General features: G+C 49.4%; 4 protein-coding genes across 4 annotated transcripts; 2 read left to right on the top strand and 2 right to left on the bottom strand.

Annotated features, from left to right (window-relative positions):
• Positions 1–6,846: 6,846 nt before the first annotated feature.
• EV420DRAFT_1633840 (uncharacterized protein) lies at positions 6,847–7,884 on the top strand (the record flags this gene model as incomplete). Its single annotated transcript, XM_060476241.1, has 5 exons — positions 6,847–7,210; positions 7,272–7,424; positions 7,479–7,616; positions 7,671–7,746; positions 7,800–7,884. 5 exons carry the CDS (start codon positions 6,847–6,849, stop codon positions 7,882–7,884), a joined length of 816 nt encoding a protein of 271 aa, XP_060339220.1.
• Positions 7,885–8,424: 540 nt separating this feature from the next.
• On the top strand, positions 8,425–10,010 carry EV420DRAFT_1472660 (uncharacterized protein; the record flags this gene model as incomplete). Its single annotated transcript, XM_060469069.1, has 4 exons — positions 8,425–9,313; positions 9,463–9,592; positions 9,629–9,916; positions 9,965–10,010. The coding sequence occupies 4 exons, from the start codon at positions 8,425–8,427 to the stop codon at positions 10,008–10,010; spliced, it is 1,353 nt and encodes a 450-aa protein (XP_060339219.1).
• Positions 10,011–10,123: 113 nt separating this feature from the next.
• On the bottom strand, positions 10,124–12,263 carry EV420DRAFT_1472659 (uncharacterized protein; the record flags this gene model as incomplete). The annotated part of the gene is made up of 9 exons (XM_060469068.1): positions 10,124–10,359; positions 10,409–10,540; positions 10,620–10,758; positions 10,779–10,840; positions 10,919–10,982; positions 11,088–11,244; positions 11,294–11,620; positions 11,665–12,171; positions 12,226–12,263. The coding sequence occupies 9 exons, from the start codon at positions 12,261–12,263 to the stop codon at positions 10,124–10,126; spliced, it is 1,662 nt and encodes a 553-aa protein (XP_060339218.1).
• Positions 12,264–14,552: 2,289 nt separating this feature from the next.
• On the bottom strand, positions 14,553–15,305 carry EV420DRAFT_1472657 (uncharacterized protein; the record flags this gene model as incomplete). Its single annotated transcript, XM_060469067.1, has 2 exons — positions 14,553–14,626; positions 14,903–15,305. The coding sequence occupies 2 exons, from the start codon at positions 15,303–15,305 to the stop codon at positions 14,553–14,555; spliced, it is 477 nt and encodes a 158-aa protein (XP_060339217.1).
• Between the last annotated feature and the right edge of the window lie 3,400 nt (positions 15,306–18,705).

Here is an 18,705-nt window from a genome sequence, read left to right as displayed (position 1 = left end):
CGCAGCCCAAATACTTCACCAGGGTGTCCTCCGACATCACTCGGTTCCTTCACCATTGCGAAGTATACTTCCAGGTGTTCCCAATGTATTACACCATGAACGATGAAGGGCAGAACCCCTACCGAATCACCTTCGCGCAGGGGTATCTACGTGGGGAAGCCCAACAATGGTGGGTGGATCAATACTACCGATACCGGGACCCGCAAGGCCATTGGAGATTCCCCACATGGGCAGAATTCTCCCATGACCTCACCGCCCAATTCCGGGAAGTAGCGGAGTTGACCATATGGAAGGCAGAATGGAAGAAGGTCCGGCAGTCGGACTTCAAGTCAGCAATCGAGTTCTTCGCGAAGTTCGAACGATTAGCCCACAAGTGCGAGGAGTTCGGAGACGAGAAGCAGATGTTCGAGGCGGTAGAAGCCGCGATACGACCGACGGTGCGAAATACGGTTATGCATGGGGACAATGAGCGCCCCACAACCTACGCAGAATGGAAGGCCCGCGTCTTGAGGATAGACGCGAACTATCGATATGGAGTAGCCCAAGGATTGGGCAGTAAGTCCTCCTCGAACCAGGGAGGTTCGGGTCGAGGCCATCAATTGTCACAGAAGGGTGGAGCGTCGAGTTCGGGTGGCGATAAGAAGGACGCCACGGGGACGACCTATGGAGGAGCCGGGCAGCCGATGGAGATCGACAAGTTGCGAAGCGACAAGCGATGCTTCAAATGCGGCAATACCGGGTGGAGCCGAGACCATAAATGTCCAACGGACAAATCGAAATGGCTCCCCGTCAAACTTCCACCCCGCAAAAAACCCAACGTCCAATGCCTACGACAATTACTCGCAGAAGCAGAGAAGGAGGAAAACGGCAAGGACACGAAGGTCGAAGAGGTGAAGGAGGAGAGGTCGTCAAAAGACGAGCCGGCGTCGAAATAAGCGATTCGACGACGTCGGCCAAGGACTTAGTTTCATTGGGTGCGCGCTCTTGTACTATTAGCCGGACTTATACTACGTATGTAGGTACCCCGTACGAGCAATATACCAACTTTTTCGCTGCACTACCAATCGAAGGAACTAAGGAAGATGAATCGCAACAGCTCGATGGCATAGGAGGGGATTCCTGCCGCTCCATGCAGCCAGCATCCAGCACTGAACCCCTAGGGGCTGTCCGAGCTCAGGAACCCCCGCTTGACCGCACAGGGAAAGCCCCTCGAGGGCAGAGCCCCCTAGGTCGAAGTCCGACCGAACCCTTGACGAAGGAAGGTCACCCTGGAGTGGGAGAAAGGTCGACAACCCAGCCCGTTGGGCCTGCGACTTCGCCTGTGGAGCCGTCTGTTCCAGCGGGAAGCGCCGGAAAAGCAGCTGAGGCTGTGAACCCGAGGGACCACCTGCCCTTAGTAGCCAAGGACAATGCTGCGGCAAACGGTGCAGACCCCGGAGGGGAGCCAACATGTGTGTGTCCGCGAAGGGTTACCCGAAGTACCGCCGGGTCCAGGAAGAGCCGTAAGCACGGAACGACGGTGGAGGTTACAACGCCGCGCACAAGTACCCTTGGCCAGGGTCGAACACAGGGCAGCGAGCCCTCCTCCACCAATTCGACGGAAGGCGCCCAAGTGCCGCTGAGGGGCCCTTTTCGGCCCGGTGACCAAATGCCGCCTCGAAGCAAGACAACCTCCGTTTCGTTGGAAGAAGTTGAGGACGAAGAAGCCCACCTGCGGTCCGACATCCCGGTCGTGGCCCCTAAACGGACACCCCCGCCTGCGCCCTCACTCACCACGACACCTAACGACAGGAAAGCAATCACGGAAATGTACTACGAGCCCCACGGCATTTTATGGACCCGCAGAGCGCTACGTATCACCCGGGGAGACGCGGCAGCTTGCGCCGTACTTAACGGGTGGGTGCACCCGCGATGAAGAGGGGAAGTCGACAACCGTTTATGTCGTCAGTTGGAGGAGCAAATGGAAACAGCCGCCCAAGCTCAGGAGAGGTGGCAGTGGATGGAGGATCTTCAGAAACCACCAATGTATATACGAGGAAGGAAGGGGCATAATGTTTCAATAAAAGTACAATTGGAGACCTTAGACACAAGGGAGATCCACGAAGTCAGCGCCCTGGTGGACAGCGGGGCCACGGGCAGTTCAATTGATAAAGCCTGGGCCCGATCACATGACCTCAATCTCAAAAAGGCCGCTCGACCCATGCCCGTCTACAATGCCGACGGCACTAGGAATAAGGGGGGCGACATCACGGAATACACCGAAGTAAGGTTACGCATCGGGGATCACGTGGAACAGATCGAATTAGCCGTGGTCGATCTAGGCTCTACCCCGCTGTTCCTTGGGCATGACTGGTTACAACGCCATAATCCCCTGATCGACTGGGACACCGGAGCCGTTACCTTGGCCCGATGCACCTGTCGAAAAATCCCGTTCTCTTTACCAGACACGGACCCCTCTGCCCGTTGGGACGAATACGAAGAGGGGGACACCATCCTCGTAATAGACTTCGAAGAAGCCTTTCAGGTACGAGCCATGGGCACTAAGGCCAACGAATTAGCAGCTCAGGCTAACGCCAAAAAGACGACCAAGTCGTTCGAGGAAATAGTACCGGAAGAGTACCGCGACTTTAAGGACATCTTCGATAAGGAAAACTTGACGAACTTCCCCCGTGTAAACCCTGGGACCATGCCATCGAGCTCATCCCTAATGCCAATGCTAACCTAGACTGTAAGGTCTACCCCCTCAATCCAACCGAACAAGAGGAACTGGACAAATTCCTCGACGAAAACCTATCCACCAGCCGCATTCAAGCCTCCAAGTCCCCGATGGCCTCCCCGTTTTTCTTCGTTAAAAAGAAGGACGGGAAGCTACGACCAGTCCAAGATTATCGAAAGCTTAACGAGATGACCATCAAGAATCGTTATCTGTTACCGCTTATCGGAGAACTGATGGACCGGCTAAAGAAAGCCAAATACTTCACCAAGTTGGATGTACGATGGGGATACAACAACGTACGGATCAAGAAGGGGGACGAATGGAAGGCAGCCTTTCGAACCAACCGGGGGTTATACGAGCCCCTAGTAATGTTCTTTGGACTCACTAACTCTCCGGCCACTTTTCAATGGATGATGAACGACATCTTCAAGGATCTCATAGCGGCGGGAGAGGTGTCGGTGTACTTGGATGACATCTTAATCGCGTCCAAAACCAAGTCGGATCACAAACGAATCGTACGCAAGGTACTCCAAATCTTGCGCGAAAACCACTTGTTCCTCAAAGCGGAAAAATGTGAATTCGAAGTAGAAGAGACGGAGTACCTGGGAGTGATCATTAGCGAGGGGAGATTGCGTATGGACCCCGTAAAAATCGCGGGACTACTCGAGTGGCCAGTCCCCTGAAAAAAGCAAGAGTTGCAGTCCTTCCTAGGATTTTGTAACTTCTATCGACGATTTGTCCGGGACTATAGCAAGCATGTGAGACCCCTGACCGCCCTCACCGGGAAGCAGGAGTGGAAGTGGGGAGCAGCTCAACAAGATGCGTTCAACAAACTCAAAGTGCTGTTTCAAGAAGACATAGTGCTGGCCATTCCCCTCGACGAGGGGAAATTCCGCGTAGAAGCAGACTCCAGCGAAGGAGCAATAGGGGCGGTACTATCACAGTGGCAGAACGAGAAGTGGCGTCTGGTGGCCTTCCTCTCTAAGGCCTTATCCATCACCAAACGCAACTACGAAATCTATGACAAGGAGCTCCTCGCCATTATGATTGCACTGGAAGAGTGGCGTCAGTACCTTATGGGAGCCAGGGAGGATTTCGAGATCTGGACGGATCATTCCAATCTCCAATACTTCTGCAAGCCTCAGAAACTCAATCGACGACAAGCGCGATGGGTAACAGAGTTGGCGGAGTACCAGTTCACATTGCACCATAAACCGGGGGCCCAGAACCACAAGGCGGATCTCCTGTCCAGGAGGGCGGATCACGACCAAGGCAAGGAAGACAATCGGGACGTGATAGTCCTCAAGGCAGAACACTTCAGGGCCCTGATCATGCCCACTGCCGAGGAGTTACATGAACAGATTAGGGTAGCAACGCATGATCCCCGAAGGTGGGATAGGGGGATTTCAGACTCGCTTAATCATGAAAAGGGAATCTCGCATGACCAGGGCCTCTTATGGTATGATGGACGCATCTACGTGCCAATAGACCGTGATTTACAAGGACGGATTCTTGCCCTCAAACACGATCATGTTACAGCCGGGCACCCAGGGATCGACAAGACCAAGGAACTGATACTTCGGGACTACTGGTGGCCGCGCATGCGCCGAGATGTGGAAGCCTACGTGAAGGGCTGCGACGTCTGCCAGCGGACCAAGGCAGACCATCGCCCGAAGAAGGCCCCTCTTCACCCCAACGAAGTCCTGGTGCGACCCTGGACCCACATCTCCGTCGACATGATCACCAAGCTCCCAAACTCCAAAGGGTTCGACACCATCCTTGTCATTGTAGATCGATTCTCCAAAGCCATTATTCCTATTGCCTGCACCGAAGAACTAACTTCCCTTGGTTTCACCAAGATCCTTAGGGATTACGTTTACGTACCCTATGGGGTGATGCCGGAGAAGGTCATTTCCGACAGGGGCTCGGTATTCGTTTCAAAATTCATGAAAGAATTTTATCAACTCCTACAGATTCAAGGAAACCCTTCCACGGCCTACCACCCGCAGACGGACGGACAGACCGAGAGGGTCAATCAGGAGATTGAAAAGTACTTAAAGATGTTCGTCAACGACAGACAAGATGACTGGAGCGAGTGGCTGCCATTAGCGGCTTTCACACACAATAACCGACAGCACTCGGCGACGGGGTACTCCCCTTACAAAGTTATATTCGGCAGGGACGGGGAGGTCATAAAAAGGGCTCAGAAGACAACCATGGTCCCGGCGGCAGGGAAACTAGCAGCGGAGATAGAAAAAGCGCAGGAGGAAGCCAAAAGGTCGTTGGAAAAGGCGGCAGAATCCATGAAGCGGTCCTACGATAAACACAAAGGCATCGCAGCGGAATACAAGCCAGGAGACAAGGTATGGTTAGACACGACCAACCTAAACCTCCCTCGCCCCACCAAGAAGCTTGGGGACCATCGAGTCGGACCCTTTGTTATTATCGCCAAAAAGGAGGCCTCGGCTTATGAGCTAAAACTACCCGTCCGATGGAGGATTCACAACCGATTTAACGAGTCACTCCTAACGCCTTACGTCGTCCCTGCATTCCCAAATCAACCGCATCCCGAACGACCACCCCCGGAGTTGATTGATGACGAAGAAGAATATGAGATCGAAGAAATTGTCGAACAACGAGACAAAGTTATAGGTCAAGGCCGAACTCGTCGGACCATAACTGAGTATCTCGTCAAATGGAAGGGATACCCGAGGGAGGAGAACTCCTGGGTAAAGCGCTCAAACATGGCTAACGCAGAACAACTGGTCAACGAATACGAGGCTCGTATCCAAAGGATTCAGTGGAGGGTTAACAAACACGGAAAAACGGTCGGAAAGGATACCAAGGTACCCGATGACGCCGTAGTACCTTTCCACGAACCCGACACACCCTGCCTCACTGAAGTGGAAACCGTCTACTCCTCTCAATGCTTGGCCCTGAGACACTCCAAGGAAGAGATCGACGTGATCGGGGAGGTGGCTGCCTCAGATGCGGGACAGAACAACGGACCTGTATCGACCATGTCGTCCTTTCAGAGACTTGTGGTGGACATCTCTGAATCGATGGATCGGGCCTTGCAGGAAAGGAACGCAAAATGGTTAAGGGACAACAAAGTCCCTGAAGACAAATGCTGGAAGTACACCCCACCGAAAACTGACCCACGTTTCGATAACCCCAGAGTTCATGACTCCTACCTGCGACGACGTGCCCAAGAAATTAAAGACTCGCGGCGGGAGAACAGACCCTACAAAAACCCTCCAATCATGCTCGACCCCCCTTCTGACGACGAGACCGACGTTCATAATCTTCAAAAGGTCATGGAGAATTGGGACTTTGATAGTGAGGATGATGCCAACGATGATGAGAGCGTCATATCCTTCTACAGTCAATCACAACAAAGCGGAGAGGAGACTGAGGACTCATTCGGGATGAACGAGTCTTAGAGAGGGGGTAATGTTACGATTTATTCTTTTCTTTTTCCTTTTTCTCGTAATCATGCTTATGATACTATGCGATTCTGATCGGACATTCCCACAGTACTATTATTAGGATACCCAACATGTATTTAAGTAGAGCCTAAGCTGGACTGAACTCCAGCTTCGGCTAAGGTTTAATCTACCTAACTCAAAGCTCCCTGTTTCGTGACTATCTAAGTTCGCAACTGGCTCTCTTCCTTCTACTTTGACCCCTCTTGTATCGTCCACCGAAGTGCGAGTGGCGATCTGGAGTTGATCTAAGTCGATAAGAGTTAGTGGCTAACATTTGTTCGTGTCGTCAGGCCGAAGATATGGTCCCATCTTCGCATTCGTTGCGGTAGTCATAGTCTGGAATCTAATCTCCACCTCCCGAAGTATGACGCTGAAGATGCTCTCGACTTTCTCACATTGCCGACTCAGGATCACCTGCTTTCCTATGTTCGGTCGCTCACTGTCATTTCCCCTTCCTTTCCTCCGCCAGATCCATTCGAGTGCAGCGCCCGGGACCGTGTACCCGAACTCATGGCCGTGTTTCTACATTTAGAGCGCGTGGCTTTATATGATGTCGTCCTTGATACTCTCCCTATGTATCACCGGAGATGCAATCGAGTCAAATTCCTGGAGATGATGTTCTGCAGTTCGTCCTTCTTCAGCATGAACGCCTTCATCAGCCATTTCTGTGATCTTGACGTCCTACGTATTTCTTGGCCTGGCATGCCTATCGGGCCTCGAACCTTTTTTGAAACGAGAAGAGTGACCGGTCACCCGCCTTTGCCACGACCCATCTCTGACCGACAAAAAGCACTCAAAGGGACACTACCATCATTCAAAAAAGTGTACATCAGGAATGCCACGGGCTCCAACACGTTTGAGTGGTTCAACAACCAAGCTGCATGGTATGATCCTACTGCTGTATGTTCGTTGCAGTACCATGCAGAAGTTGCGAATGTGACAGGCCTTGATGCCTTCTTGGAGCTCTGCAGTAACTCGCTCAACAAAGTGGTGATCCGAACCATGGGTCAGTAGTTTCCCATCATCCCCTCATTTATAGTCTGTTGTTTAGCTCATACATGTTGCAGAGACCATCAGGCCATACGTATTTCCCAGGATGGCCAATTTATCTACCCTCAGTCTGACCACAGACATCACCAACATGGAGCAGACCTACCACAGCCTTCAGTCTCTTTCAAGCCGGTCGTCTATCTATACACTGACGATCACCGTCCGCGGATGTGAATTTCAACCCAGAGTTCCCAGGGTTTTCGAGTTCATACCTGCCCTTTTAGCCAGAGTCTGCCCATGCCTGCAAGACTTCGCCTTGGTTTATGAAGCCGGGGCCTACAACCAGCTCGACTTCGCCAGGCTTACCTGGATTGTTTCCACCTTGATGCGAAACACACCTGTCATTTTGTTCATGCAACATCGTCAGTGTGTTCGACGTAGGAAATCATTCTCTGACCTGGCGTGACCATACCAAGACTTGGTGAAGGAAAATGCGAACCTTGTCTTCAATCAATTTAATTCGGAAGCAGGAGAGACGACGGTCACTGGATTGTAAGATGCTTTATTACTATCTCTAGTGCGCCCAACTAACATTTGTAATGTAGAGATCAAGGATCTGAAGATCGATTGGTGAACACAGCACTGGGATTTCAGACGTTCTACGATATGTGGACCTGTGTCAGTTTATAAAGTAATAAAAAATTTATAGTCAGTCGGGAGAATATCCGCCATCAATCCACAGCCAACTTGGATTCCTCGAAGTATGACCATCTGAGAAGATCATTCAGGATTGCTGCCATCAAATCAGGGTGCATTCACTAATCTAGTATAACGACGAGTTTGGACACTCAAATTGCCAGTTCCTGCGTATCCCCTCAGGGTCCGATACATTCTGACAGAGATGAGCGAAGCGAAGAACCCTCCGTGGTCAGGGAACGACACCACGTGGTAACTCGTTGCAAATTTTATCAATATTTCAAACCCCGAAGTCAGGACTGCCATATCTATTGCGACATGTCCCATCTTTCTCTCCCATCTTTCTCACCGGAGTGGCAGACTCTCTGACTGGAGTGGGTTTCAGCGGTGTTCAACATCGCTTATACTGGAATCCCTTGAGTAGACACGGACATTGCGCGAGGGAGCTGTTGAGGCATCGCCTACTCTACTGCAAGCCGCAGCTTTGTTATACATAGCTTTAGTACTAGATACATCGCATATGGAGTGAACACGATGGCCACTTTATTGACTCTACCAGATGAAATCCTCGGAATCATCATAGAATGTGTCTTGGAAGGCGTAGAGCCGAGCAACAAAGCCTGGATGGCTGCGCACCTCCAGCTCGTCTGCGAAAGACTGAGGCCTGTATTCGAACCTGTGGCATGGCGGACATTGGTTGTATACTGTGGAAGACCAGGAAGATCTAGAACCGATCCATGGGAGTACGTCAGGCACAATAGCACCGACGCTCTGACAAGCTTTCGCAAATACAGGGAGGGTTCGCTCTTCGCGTGTGTCAAATTGCTCAAAATCGTCTGTCCAGACCGTCTCCCAAAGTATGCGACTCATTACCCTGATTCCGACCAAGTGTATGAGCCCATTTCATCCCTACCTTCTCTGAAGAACATCATTCTAGTCGATGTTACACTCGATGCGCTCCCAATACCAGAACACCACTGCATTGTTCCTCGCCCCCTCCTGTCGTTGCACCTCAAATTTTGTCGCACCACGATTAACGGCTTGAATACGCTTTTCCAAAAGTTCACTGAGGTGTCAGAGGTGACTGTGTGTGCAACGGGTGTGCCAATGACAGCTGTGGCAGTACTTCCATCAAAAGCTGGAATGATCTTGAAGGGAGACGTTTTGTGGCCGCAAACCATTGAACGGGTTCCTGTAGCTGGGGGGAGTGCACCGAGGACCACAATCCACAAATTTACAGCATGCTGCACTCAATTCAGCAACATCTTTGATTGGCTGAACAGTGAGGATTCGTGGTACGATCACAGTGGTATCAAGAATCTGAGGGTTGATGGGGAGGTAATGCAAAATGACTCGGTGGGGCTGGACAAATTTTTACAGGGATACGGACGTGATCTGACGACGCTAGCCTACCAAACACGATGTGAGTGTGGCAAACGTGGTGTCATCTCCATGCTAACATCAAAATCTTTACAGATTGCCGTACCGTCGTGAAATTGCCTCGCTTGGATCTTTTATGCCATCTGTCCCTCAGGTGCGACATAATGAGGCTATCTAAAGTCTGTCAGTCAGTAAGGACTCTGTCTCAGGAAGGCAATTGTATCCTGGAAACATTGGCCATCTCCTTCGATGCCGACGCTTTTGGCGAGAACGGAACACTGCCGTTTGGTCTGCAGGATTTGGTCGGTCCCATACGCACATGGTGAGACTCTTTACGACTCCTGACATTCACTTACAGCCTTACGAACTATCAGTCCATCTACCACGCAAAACTGCACTGGATCACTCGTTTGATTTTCGGAAGCTTTCCATTAGCAATTCAGTGCAGGCTTCAGACAAGTCATCACGCCGAAATGTCTGAATGCTTAGACAATGCACCTGACTCGGTAAAAACCCGGGACCTCTTGTCGTTCGGACACCTGTCGACCGAGATCAGAGATATAGTCCAAAGTGATGGATCAATTACAAGAGTCGACAGACAAATTGAAATATTGCAACATCTGGGTATCATGTCATACATAACACTGTACGTCCCATTTTGAACGTGTTGGTTTCAGATTTGACTTTTCAATAGGGACCGCCATTCAGAAGAGAAATTGCATAGAGCCTTCGGCTTTTAGTATTAGAGTGGGTATAGATAAAATCATGGAAAAACATTGGTAGTACATGATCTGTAATCAGCTTCTGATATCGAAGAATAGACGAAGATACAGGTGTACACTCCTGATTGCAATTACGTGCCATGCTCTGAGAAGAGACTTAGATGGCTGTCTACATCGAACTTTAAGTTTTTTTTCGCCTTTTTCGCCGCCTTCATTGTGGTGATATTCAGCTCAGAAGATTGAAACATGGTGGCTTGATTGAACCAAACACAAGAACCACGGTCTTCATCTGCTGCCCACAAAGATTCCGCGGTATCTGGAGTAGGACGTGCACCATCCTTTGTGGTAACAATGTGGTTGTCCAGATCTGGGATGACATTATCATGACTGCAATATTAGGCAGAGAAAGACCGTACGTTGGATGTCAATGTTAAAATGGTAAAACAGAGATGATGGATACACAAGAAACACGCCAGGTGGTAGCTGAAAGATAATGGGCCCAGCTTCCCATATGACAAGCCAGCAGAATTGTCGATGGTCAAATTTTCCTGGCGCACAATTTCCATTTGAAATCAAGCCAGGTTAAAAAGACTGGATACACACCGTAGATAAATATAACACACACACCAATTGCCAAGTTCACCTTGTCAACATGAGGCCAACATTGCACTCGACATACTCCTTGCCCGCGACGAGAGTGGTTGAGGCAAAAGTTGAAGAAAATTCCAAACTTTGCTTCGACTTTGACCTTCCATTTCTTGTATTTCTGAGCCATGTAGCGCACACAGTTGCTGAATCATCGGAATATACCGGGAAACTCGAGTCGTACCATTGAACAAGCACCTTCTCTGTTCACAGAAAGAGCATGAAGATCTCAAACAATGTGGAGAAGGTAAGTACGTATGTTGCTAGGGAAAAGGGTGTACCTTTGGCAAAAAATTCCTCTATCAAGGCTGAGTTGCAAACATGCCATGGAGATAATTTAGGCACCTAAAATTAGTTCAGCGAGCACAATATCAGAACTAGGATAAGAAACCCAGCCTTCTTATTTTGTCGATCATGGCCAGCTATGCAGAAGAAATGATTGCCATGAACATTGGTCATGGTATCAGCTTCCGTGAATGGGCTGCAGCATTGTACAAAGACATTGGCAGCTGCTATGAAACGTTCCATGTCTACCCAGGGGTAGATGGTAGACCGGTAGATGACAAGTCTGCCTTCCCGGTCCAGTATTCGGGTTGGTCGCTGCTCACTGATAAGAGTGAATGAACAAAATCTGAAAACAGAAAATTACCACTCACTTGTCAGCAAATGGAATGCGGACAGCGTCTGTTAGCAAGCTGGCAAGGCCCGCTGGCCATTGGGTTTTGATTTGCGTAGCAAGTTCGCCATTAAAAGGCCTTCCTGCCCAGCCTGTGGAAGAAAACGACAGATTGCGTATAGAAAATGATGTTCCAGTGGCAGCATAAGTCTTGACACCACGTTGTAGAAGGTGTTCATGTCGCCGAGTCCAGTTACGAATTTTATTGCGCGTGCGCTTCTTATCCTTACCCGCTAGTCCTGACAACTCAGAAGCGTCTTTGGCCCAATCATGTTTTTTGCCAGGTTCCCCGAAGCTGATTCTGATTCTGAGATAAGTCGTGTTTCGAACAAATAAGCAAGAGGGACACACATGTGGTGTGTATATGGGTTATTGTCAGAGACAGCTTCACGAGGTGGACCAGTAGTGATAACGTTAGAAGGTGGGTCGATGTCTAAGAAGTACTGGTTGCTAGTTATGGGCGAGGCGTAGTCATCTTCTTCGGAGGAAGATAGCGGAGTTAATGGACCATAGAATAAGTCGGAGTAGGCATTTTCGAAGCCAGTGTTGATCTCCGTGTTGCTTTCAGAAAGTTCTGTCAGAGGGGAGGATTCTCTGTCCACAGCGTCCGCCATGATTGTGTCATCAGCATTGTGAATACGACAAGTAAGGTTTTGGTGAGAAACATTGGCTGTGCCAACATCGTTTTCGTCATCGGATTGGTCGCTCTCTTCAGGTCCTGAAAGGAGGCCTGGATCGATGTTGTAAGCCTCGGAATCGGTGGAAGTCGTTCGAAGGTAAACCAGACTCTCTATATTACAGGGAATGCGCAGATTATCACCAACAGAAAGATGTCTGTTGTGGCGCGGATCTGTAAACCTAAAGACGTGCTGTTCGTTGCATCGAATTCCAAAATAAAGGAGGGTCGCCTACATAGTGTCCACAGCATATTTAATATTCTCTGGAAGCATCGTAGATAAGACTCAAGAGGACGGCGCTAGTCAGTTCACGTCTTGGGGGTTATGAGAAAAAAGCACCAGTGTATATATGTCACTGATATTATACAAATCAGTCCGTCTCATGATTAAATGGTGTGGACCGCACATAAGACGATAGAGGGATGTACTGAGGTAAGTTGTTCTGGCGGTGTGGGGCGAAGAACCCTTGTAATATCATGACAGCGCGAAGAGGACTACACAATGTGCAGTAGGCCGAAGCGAAGTGATGATTATATTGGGCGCTTGTAGGCGACCAAGTGTCTGGTAGATATGAAGCGTCGGATATGGATAGCACCACATGGTGCACAATTAAACGTGGCACTCATGACCTACCGAGGGGGACCGCGGACCTTAGCGGTATGGACGATTCCTAATTACTCGTCACTTGCAATTTGAGACGTGCTATTTTGACCAGGGCCAATGGGAATGCCGCGATGCCGCGGCATGGCAAATGAAATGAAATTAATCAGGAGCTATAAGGAACTGAAGGATAAGGATAATAATGCAGTCGTTGCGCTGGGATTTCAGCGCTTTGTCGAGGCATGAACAGAGACGCCAGTATCCGAAGCCGTTTAATGGCAGGTAGCTCATCCCGCCCCTCTTTCCCTGGTTCCCTTGAACTTCTTTGCATCACGGGGACACAACGCAAGGAGATCAACAGATATTTGGACACGATTGACATGGGCTTTCGCCAAGACGTCCCGCTGGTAGTTGAAGATGCCGGAGAAATCAGTCATTCTAATAACCTCGCTCCGGACCGTGCGTACCCGTAACACCATTATACAGATTACGAACTTATCAAGAATATATAACAGTGCCTAATGACTACGAGTGTCCCTGCTGCAGCCTACTGATGTGGATTCCCATGAGGTATGCATGCCTACAGCACTAGACCAGAGCCACGTTACTCATGTATACCCCTCAGTCCCGGGTGTGGACACAATTTTTGTCTGAAGTGCATCATCCGGCATATTCTCAAGGTGCGTACTAATAATGAAGGAGCGCTGCCGAGCGGGTGTCCAATGTGCAGTTGGAAAATTCGTAGTCCCCCGGGCATTAATCTGTTTGCGAAGGAGGCTATCAGGGAGTGGGCTAAGGCGAACGGAGTAGTTCCAGAGATGTCTAAAGACGTAAAGTTGAATGGCATCGAAGCTGTTAGAATGGTGGCGATGTTTTTCAAAACGGAAGTTGAGAACTGATGTCATGCCAGGGTGTAACGCGTAAACCCCAGGACCGTTTCAATATTTTAGTCTCCGAACGAATGATAACACATGTGATGAGCGTGTCTCGCTTGCGCACTTTCGTTTACTTCTCATTGGTTCACTTGCTTCGTCTGCTTCCCATCCATGTCCACTAGCGGCGGATGGACTGAGGGTATGTACAGTGTCAAAGGACCCGCTCCGACAAGTGCTTCGTCCCTCCCTCCCTCCCTCCCTCATGAAATCTCGCTTGTCACTTCCATCGCGGCTTCTCATAAGTAGCTATCCAAGAATCCACCAGTGGTATTGGGGTATTGGTATTGCCTCGAAAGGTTTTGAAGGAGGCATGGTACGGTATTTACTGGTTTGCTTTGTGAATCCACTAATAGTTCTGTCAGGACATGAATACGCCATAATCTGCACATTCACGCCCACCAGTGTCTCTTGCTCTGTCCACTGGCTCATCCGTGTCATACATGGATTTTCTGGCGTTATACCTATTCATCTGTGTTCTACATGGATGCCGGCTGTCTGTCGGTGGTACCTTGCAGGTGTTTTGGCTAAGGTCAACTCAGTTTGGCATTGCATGCTTACTCTTCGCGAGCTACGTACTTGCATACAGTGGGGTTATAGGATCTTGTGGTTGAAAGAGCTCTTCATTGAAGAGATTGGTGATGTCCCATGTCAACTGCCAGCGACGATGTCTTTTTATGATTTCTCGTCATGCTCATCTGTGTTGAACACGGATTTTTTGTTGCGATGTGTTTTGGAGGCGTCTTCATCGAAGGAGCTCTTCTTGAAGGGTTCATACAGTGGTGTTACAGGATGTCTGGGGGATTATCATTGAAAGAACTCTTCCTTGAAGAGATCGGTGTCGTCCAATGTCAGCTGTCAAGGACGGTGTTTTTGTACGATTCCTCATCATGCTCGCCTGTGTTATACGTGGATATTTTGTTGCAATATGTTTTGGAGGCATCTTCATCGAAGGACCTCTTCTTGAAGAGTTCGGTGCTGTCTTGAGTCAGCTGTCGACGAGGATGACTTCCGAACATGTTTTATTCGCTCAAGGCTGGTGTGTCCTGCTCTTTTCTAGTTGCTGGGAAAAGCCAAGAGGCGCCAATGCAGCCTTCTTTGAAGCTGTGGTGCTGTGATGTCAGCTGTCAATGAGGAGAGGTCTCATTGGTGCCACGGGACACTGTGGAACTGCAGCTCGCAGCTGAAGACATTCAATTCGGCATAACGAAGTACTATATTTGTATTGAAAACACAAGGTAGTTTATGACTGCTGGAAATCAGGTGCATCCCATGCGACTGGAAGGTATGTTAAGTTTCGTTTGCTTGAGTCATAACAAAGCACTCACCAGAGACAATTAAAAACATCAGTGATCAATATACGGTCTCGGAAGAACGCACGGACTGCAGCGGTATCAGGAGTCATCGAGACTGGAGTATGGAAACATGGTTCCGCATGCAATGCCGGGTGTTCTTCTGCCCTCTCCTTCGCCTTTTTATACACGTTTTGGTACCCTCTATCAAATAAGAGAATGGCAAACGCTCCAAAACCGTTGATCTCATAAGCTACGGACACCACCTTCCCACCTTCCTGCTGGCAGTCCTTCATCTTGCCGAGCATCGAAAAAGCTAATGCCAATGAAGAGTTGTAGTCCGAACGGTCGGGTATGAAGATGCATGTTGCAAAAGCCGCCCGATCGATACTGAAGGTCATGACCTGTTCTGGTCGCAGGTACAAGGTCAATACACTATTATTGGCATATATCTCCTCCTCCTCCTGGTCCCAGTGATCTTGAATGGACATGTTTTCAGGCTGCTGGAACATCACATCAAGCACTGACTATGGCCGAAAATTGAAGGTACTTCCCAAGATCGCAGAGATAAGCACATGCATGAGGACAAGGGGCTTGTCCATCCCGATGGCGGCGTTCAAAATATTGACTAGAACCGGGCGCATTTCCAGCGTACTGTTAGCGACCGATTACACAAACAAGATCAAACAACTAAGCGTGACTCGCACTTCGGTCAGGCGCTTTATGTTGCTCGCAGGTTTGCATGCAGGGAGCTATCGCTTAGCGATTCGAGAGTGAGTTCAGACTAAGTTATCGGGTGAATAAACTTTAGTTCAAGACTGAGGTTTAAGACCTGCAGTCGAGCTACTTAAATACAGTTTTGGGTCGTTCTAAGTATAGTACAAGAGTCTGTAATGGTGCAGTAAACACACGGTACTGGCATGTAAGAATGCGATCAGAGTCGGAGGATTAGCATATAAGTATTACGAGGAGTCGGATAAGATAAGATACGATGTGAAATCGTAATATTACCCCCCTGTTAAGGCAGTCGTCCCGACTGCGATCTGCTTGGGCAAATGTGCTCCAAGTAAGGACGGTGCCTTTGGTTTTACCAGGTATTCTTGTATTGCCTGTACCAAGGGGTGATCGATTTCGGATTCCGTTACCGACTCTGTTTCTGACCAGCTGTCGGAGTCGTCATTGTTCTCCCACCAATCTGCCGGTGGTCTGGTGATGAAGGAGACTTGTTCAAAGTCTTCAATGGCCTCCCTGGCATTGTCGAGTTCTTGTTCATCTACCCATGTATTTTCCTCCCTTGGATAACCTTTCCACTTGATAAGGTATTCGGTTTTTGTGTGACGCTTGCGTCCTCGCCCTACTGTCCGTTCCCGTCGGTCTACTATTTCCTCGACCTCATATTGTTCTTGTCCATCTATGAGGTCTGGTGGAGGTGCCATGGGCTGTATTTGGGTTGGGAACTCCGGGGAATGGTACGGGGTGAGCAGGTTTTCATTAAACCGATTGTGAATTTTCCAAGTGAGGGGTAACTTCAACTCGTACGTGGAGGGCCCCTTCTTTGAGAGTATTTCAAAGGGTCCTACTTGCTTGTCTCTGAGTTTCTTCATTGGTCGTGGGAGATGAAGATTGGTAGAGTCCAGCCAAACTTTGTCGCCTGGTTGATACTCTACGGCAGGGGATTGGTGTTTGTCGTATTGGTGTTTCATTGCTTCTGCCGCTTTCTCCAGCGCCTTTGCCGTTTGCTCATGTATCTTTTGAATGTCCGCTACAAATTCTCGAGCGGCTGGATTGGTTCCCTCTTTGATGCTGAGAGGTGCGAGATGGGGTTTTTGGCCATGATTGATCTCAAACGGGGAATATCCGGTAGCAGAGTGTTTTCGGTTATTGTGTTGGAACGCTGCCAGAGGTAGCCAATCGCTCCAGTCGTTTTGTCTGTGGTTTATGAAGATTCGGAGGTACTTCTCAATTTCTTGATTCGCCCTCTCGGTTTGTCCGTCAGTTTGTGGATGATACGCGGTGGACGGATTTCCCTGAATCTGCAGCATTTCATATAGTTCCTTCATGAACTTGGATACAAATTGGGGCCCTCGGTCAGAGATGATCTTTTGCGGCATGCCGTGTTTTGCCCACACGTGGTCACGGAGTATCTGGGCCCATCCTGCAGACGTCAGGTCCGTGGAGCAGGGGACTGGGATTACTTCTTTTGAAAAGCGATCCACGATCATGAGTATAGCATTGTAACCGTTGGAGTCTGGTAGTTCGCCGATCATGTCCACCGTGATGTGCTCCCATGGTCGAGATGGTACGGCGTGTGGATGCAGGGGCGCCTTCTTCCTCTGGGTGTTGGTCTTTGTTCGCTGGCACGCTTCACATCCCTTGACGTACTTTTCTACATCCTGTTTGAGTTTTGGCCACCAATATTCTCTTTGTACGAGCTCTTTGGTTTTTTCAATCCCTGGATGTCCCGCCGTGATGTGATCGTGGCGATAAGCGATAAGTTCCCCTCATAACTTGGTGTCACAGGGTACATATAGTCGTCCGTCGTAGTACATTAACCCGTCCTTTTGGGTTATCCCTCGGGGATGATGAAGGGAGGCTTCTATCCCTTTATCCCACCTGGTTGCATCTCGTAAGGCCGTCCTGATCTTCTTGTGTACCTCCTCCTCCCCTGGCATTATAAGGGCTCGAAAATGTTCCGGTTTGAGCACTACCACCTCTTGGTTATCGTCTCCCCCTTGATCATGGTCCGCCCGGCGAGATAGAAGATCGGCCTTCTTGTTGGCGGTGCCCGGTTTGTGATGAAGGGTAAAGTGATATTTGGCTAGCTCAGTTACCCATCGCGCTTGTCTGCGGTTGAGCTTTTGGGGTTTACGAAAGTATTGCAGGTTTTGATGATCCGTCCAGATTTCGAAATCCTGCTGGGCACCCATGAGATAGTGTCTCCAGTTGTCAAGGGCCAACATGATGGCCAATAGCTCCTTGTCGTATATTTCATAATTGCGTTCCGTGACTGTTAGGGCCTTTGACAAGAACGCTACTGGTCTCCACTTCCCTTCTTGTTCTTGGGACAAGACTGCTCCTATAGCTCCTTCGCTTGCATCTGCTTCCACGCGATATTTTCCTGTTTGGGTAGGTATTGCCAGTACCACTTCTTCGGCCAGTTTTCTTTTTATCTCCTTGAAGGCATTCTCTTGTGCTGCTCCCCATGTCCACTCCGTCTTTCCCATGAGTTGAGTTAGCGGTCGTACGTGCTTGCTATAATCCCGGATGAATCTTCGGTAAAAATTGGTGAACCCTAAGAACGACTGTAACTCCCGTTTCTTGGTGGGTTGGGGCCATTCCGTGATTCCTTTGACCTTTACGGGATCCATGCGAATGGATCCTTGACTGATGATTACCCCGAGGTATTCGGTTTCCAACACCTCGAATTCGCATTTCTCCGCTTTAAGGAAAAGATTGTTTGCGCGAAGGATGGCCAGTACCTCTCGGACGACAGTCTGATGCTTGTCTTTGTCCTTGGTGCAAATCAGGATGTCATCTAGGTACACGGTGACATCCCCGTGAGCAATTTGCTCTTTGAACAAGTCGTTCATCATCCATTGAAAGGTGGCTGGCGAGTTGGTTAACCCGAAGAACATCACCATTGGTTCGAAGAGGCCCCGGTTGGTGCAGAAGGCCACCTTCCACTCGTCTCCCTGCTTGATTCGTACGTTATTGTACCCCCACCGCACATCCAGTTTGGTGAAATACTTTGCATCCTTGAGCTGGTCCATAAGCTCCCCGATTAGCGGAAGCGGGTATCGATTTTTGATTGTCATTTCGTTCAGCTTTCGGTAATCTTGGACAGGGCGTAGTTTTCCGTCTTTCTTTTTGACGAAAAAGAACGGGGATGCC

This window comes from Desarmillaria tabescens, assembly GCF_030435595.1.
Source record: "Desarmillaria tabescens strain CCBAS 213 chromosome Unknown EV420scaffold_1, whole genome shotgun sequence".
In the NCBI taxonomy this organism is placed as follows: Eukaryota; Fungi; Basidiomycota; class Agaricomycetes; order Agaricales; family Physalacriaceae; genus Desarmillaria; species Desarmillaria tabescens.
The sequence above is the reverse complement of the archived record's forward strand: the minus strand, read 5'-3'. Positions and strand labels throughout refer to the sequence as shown.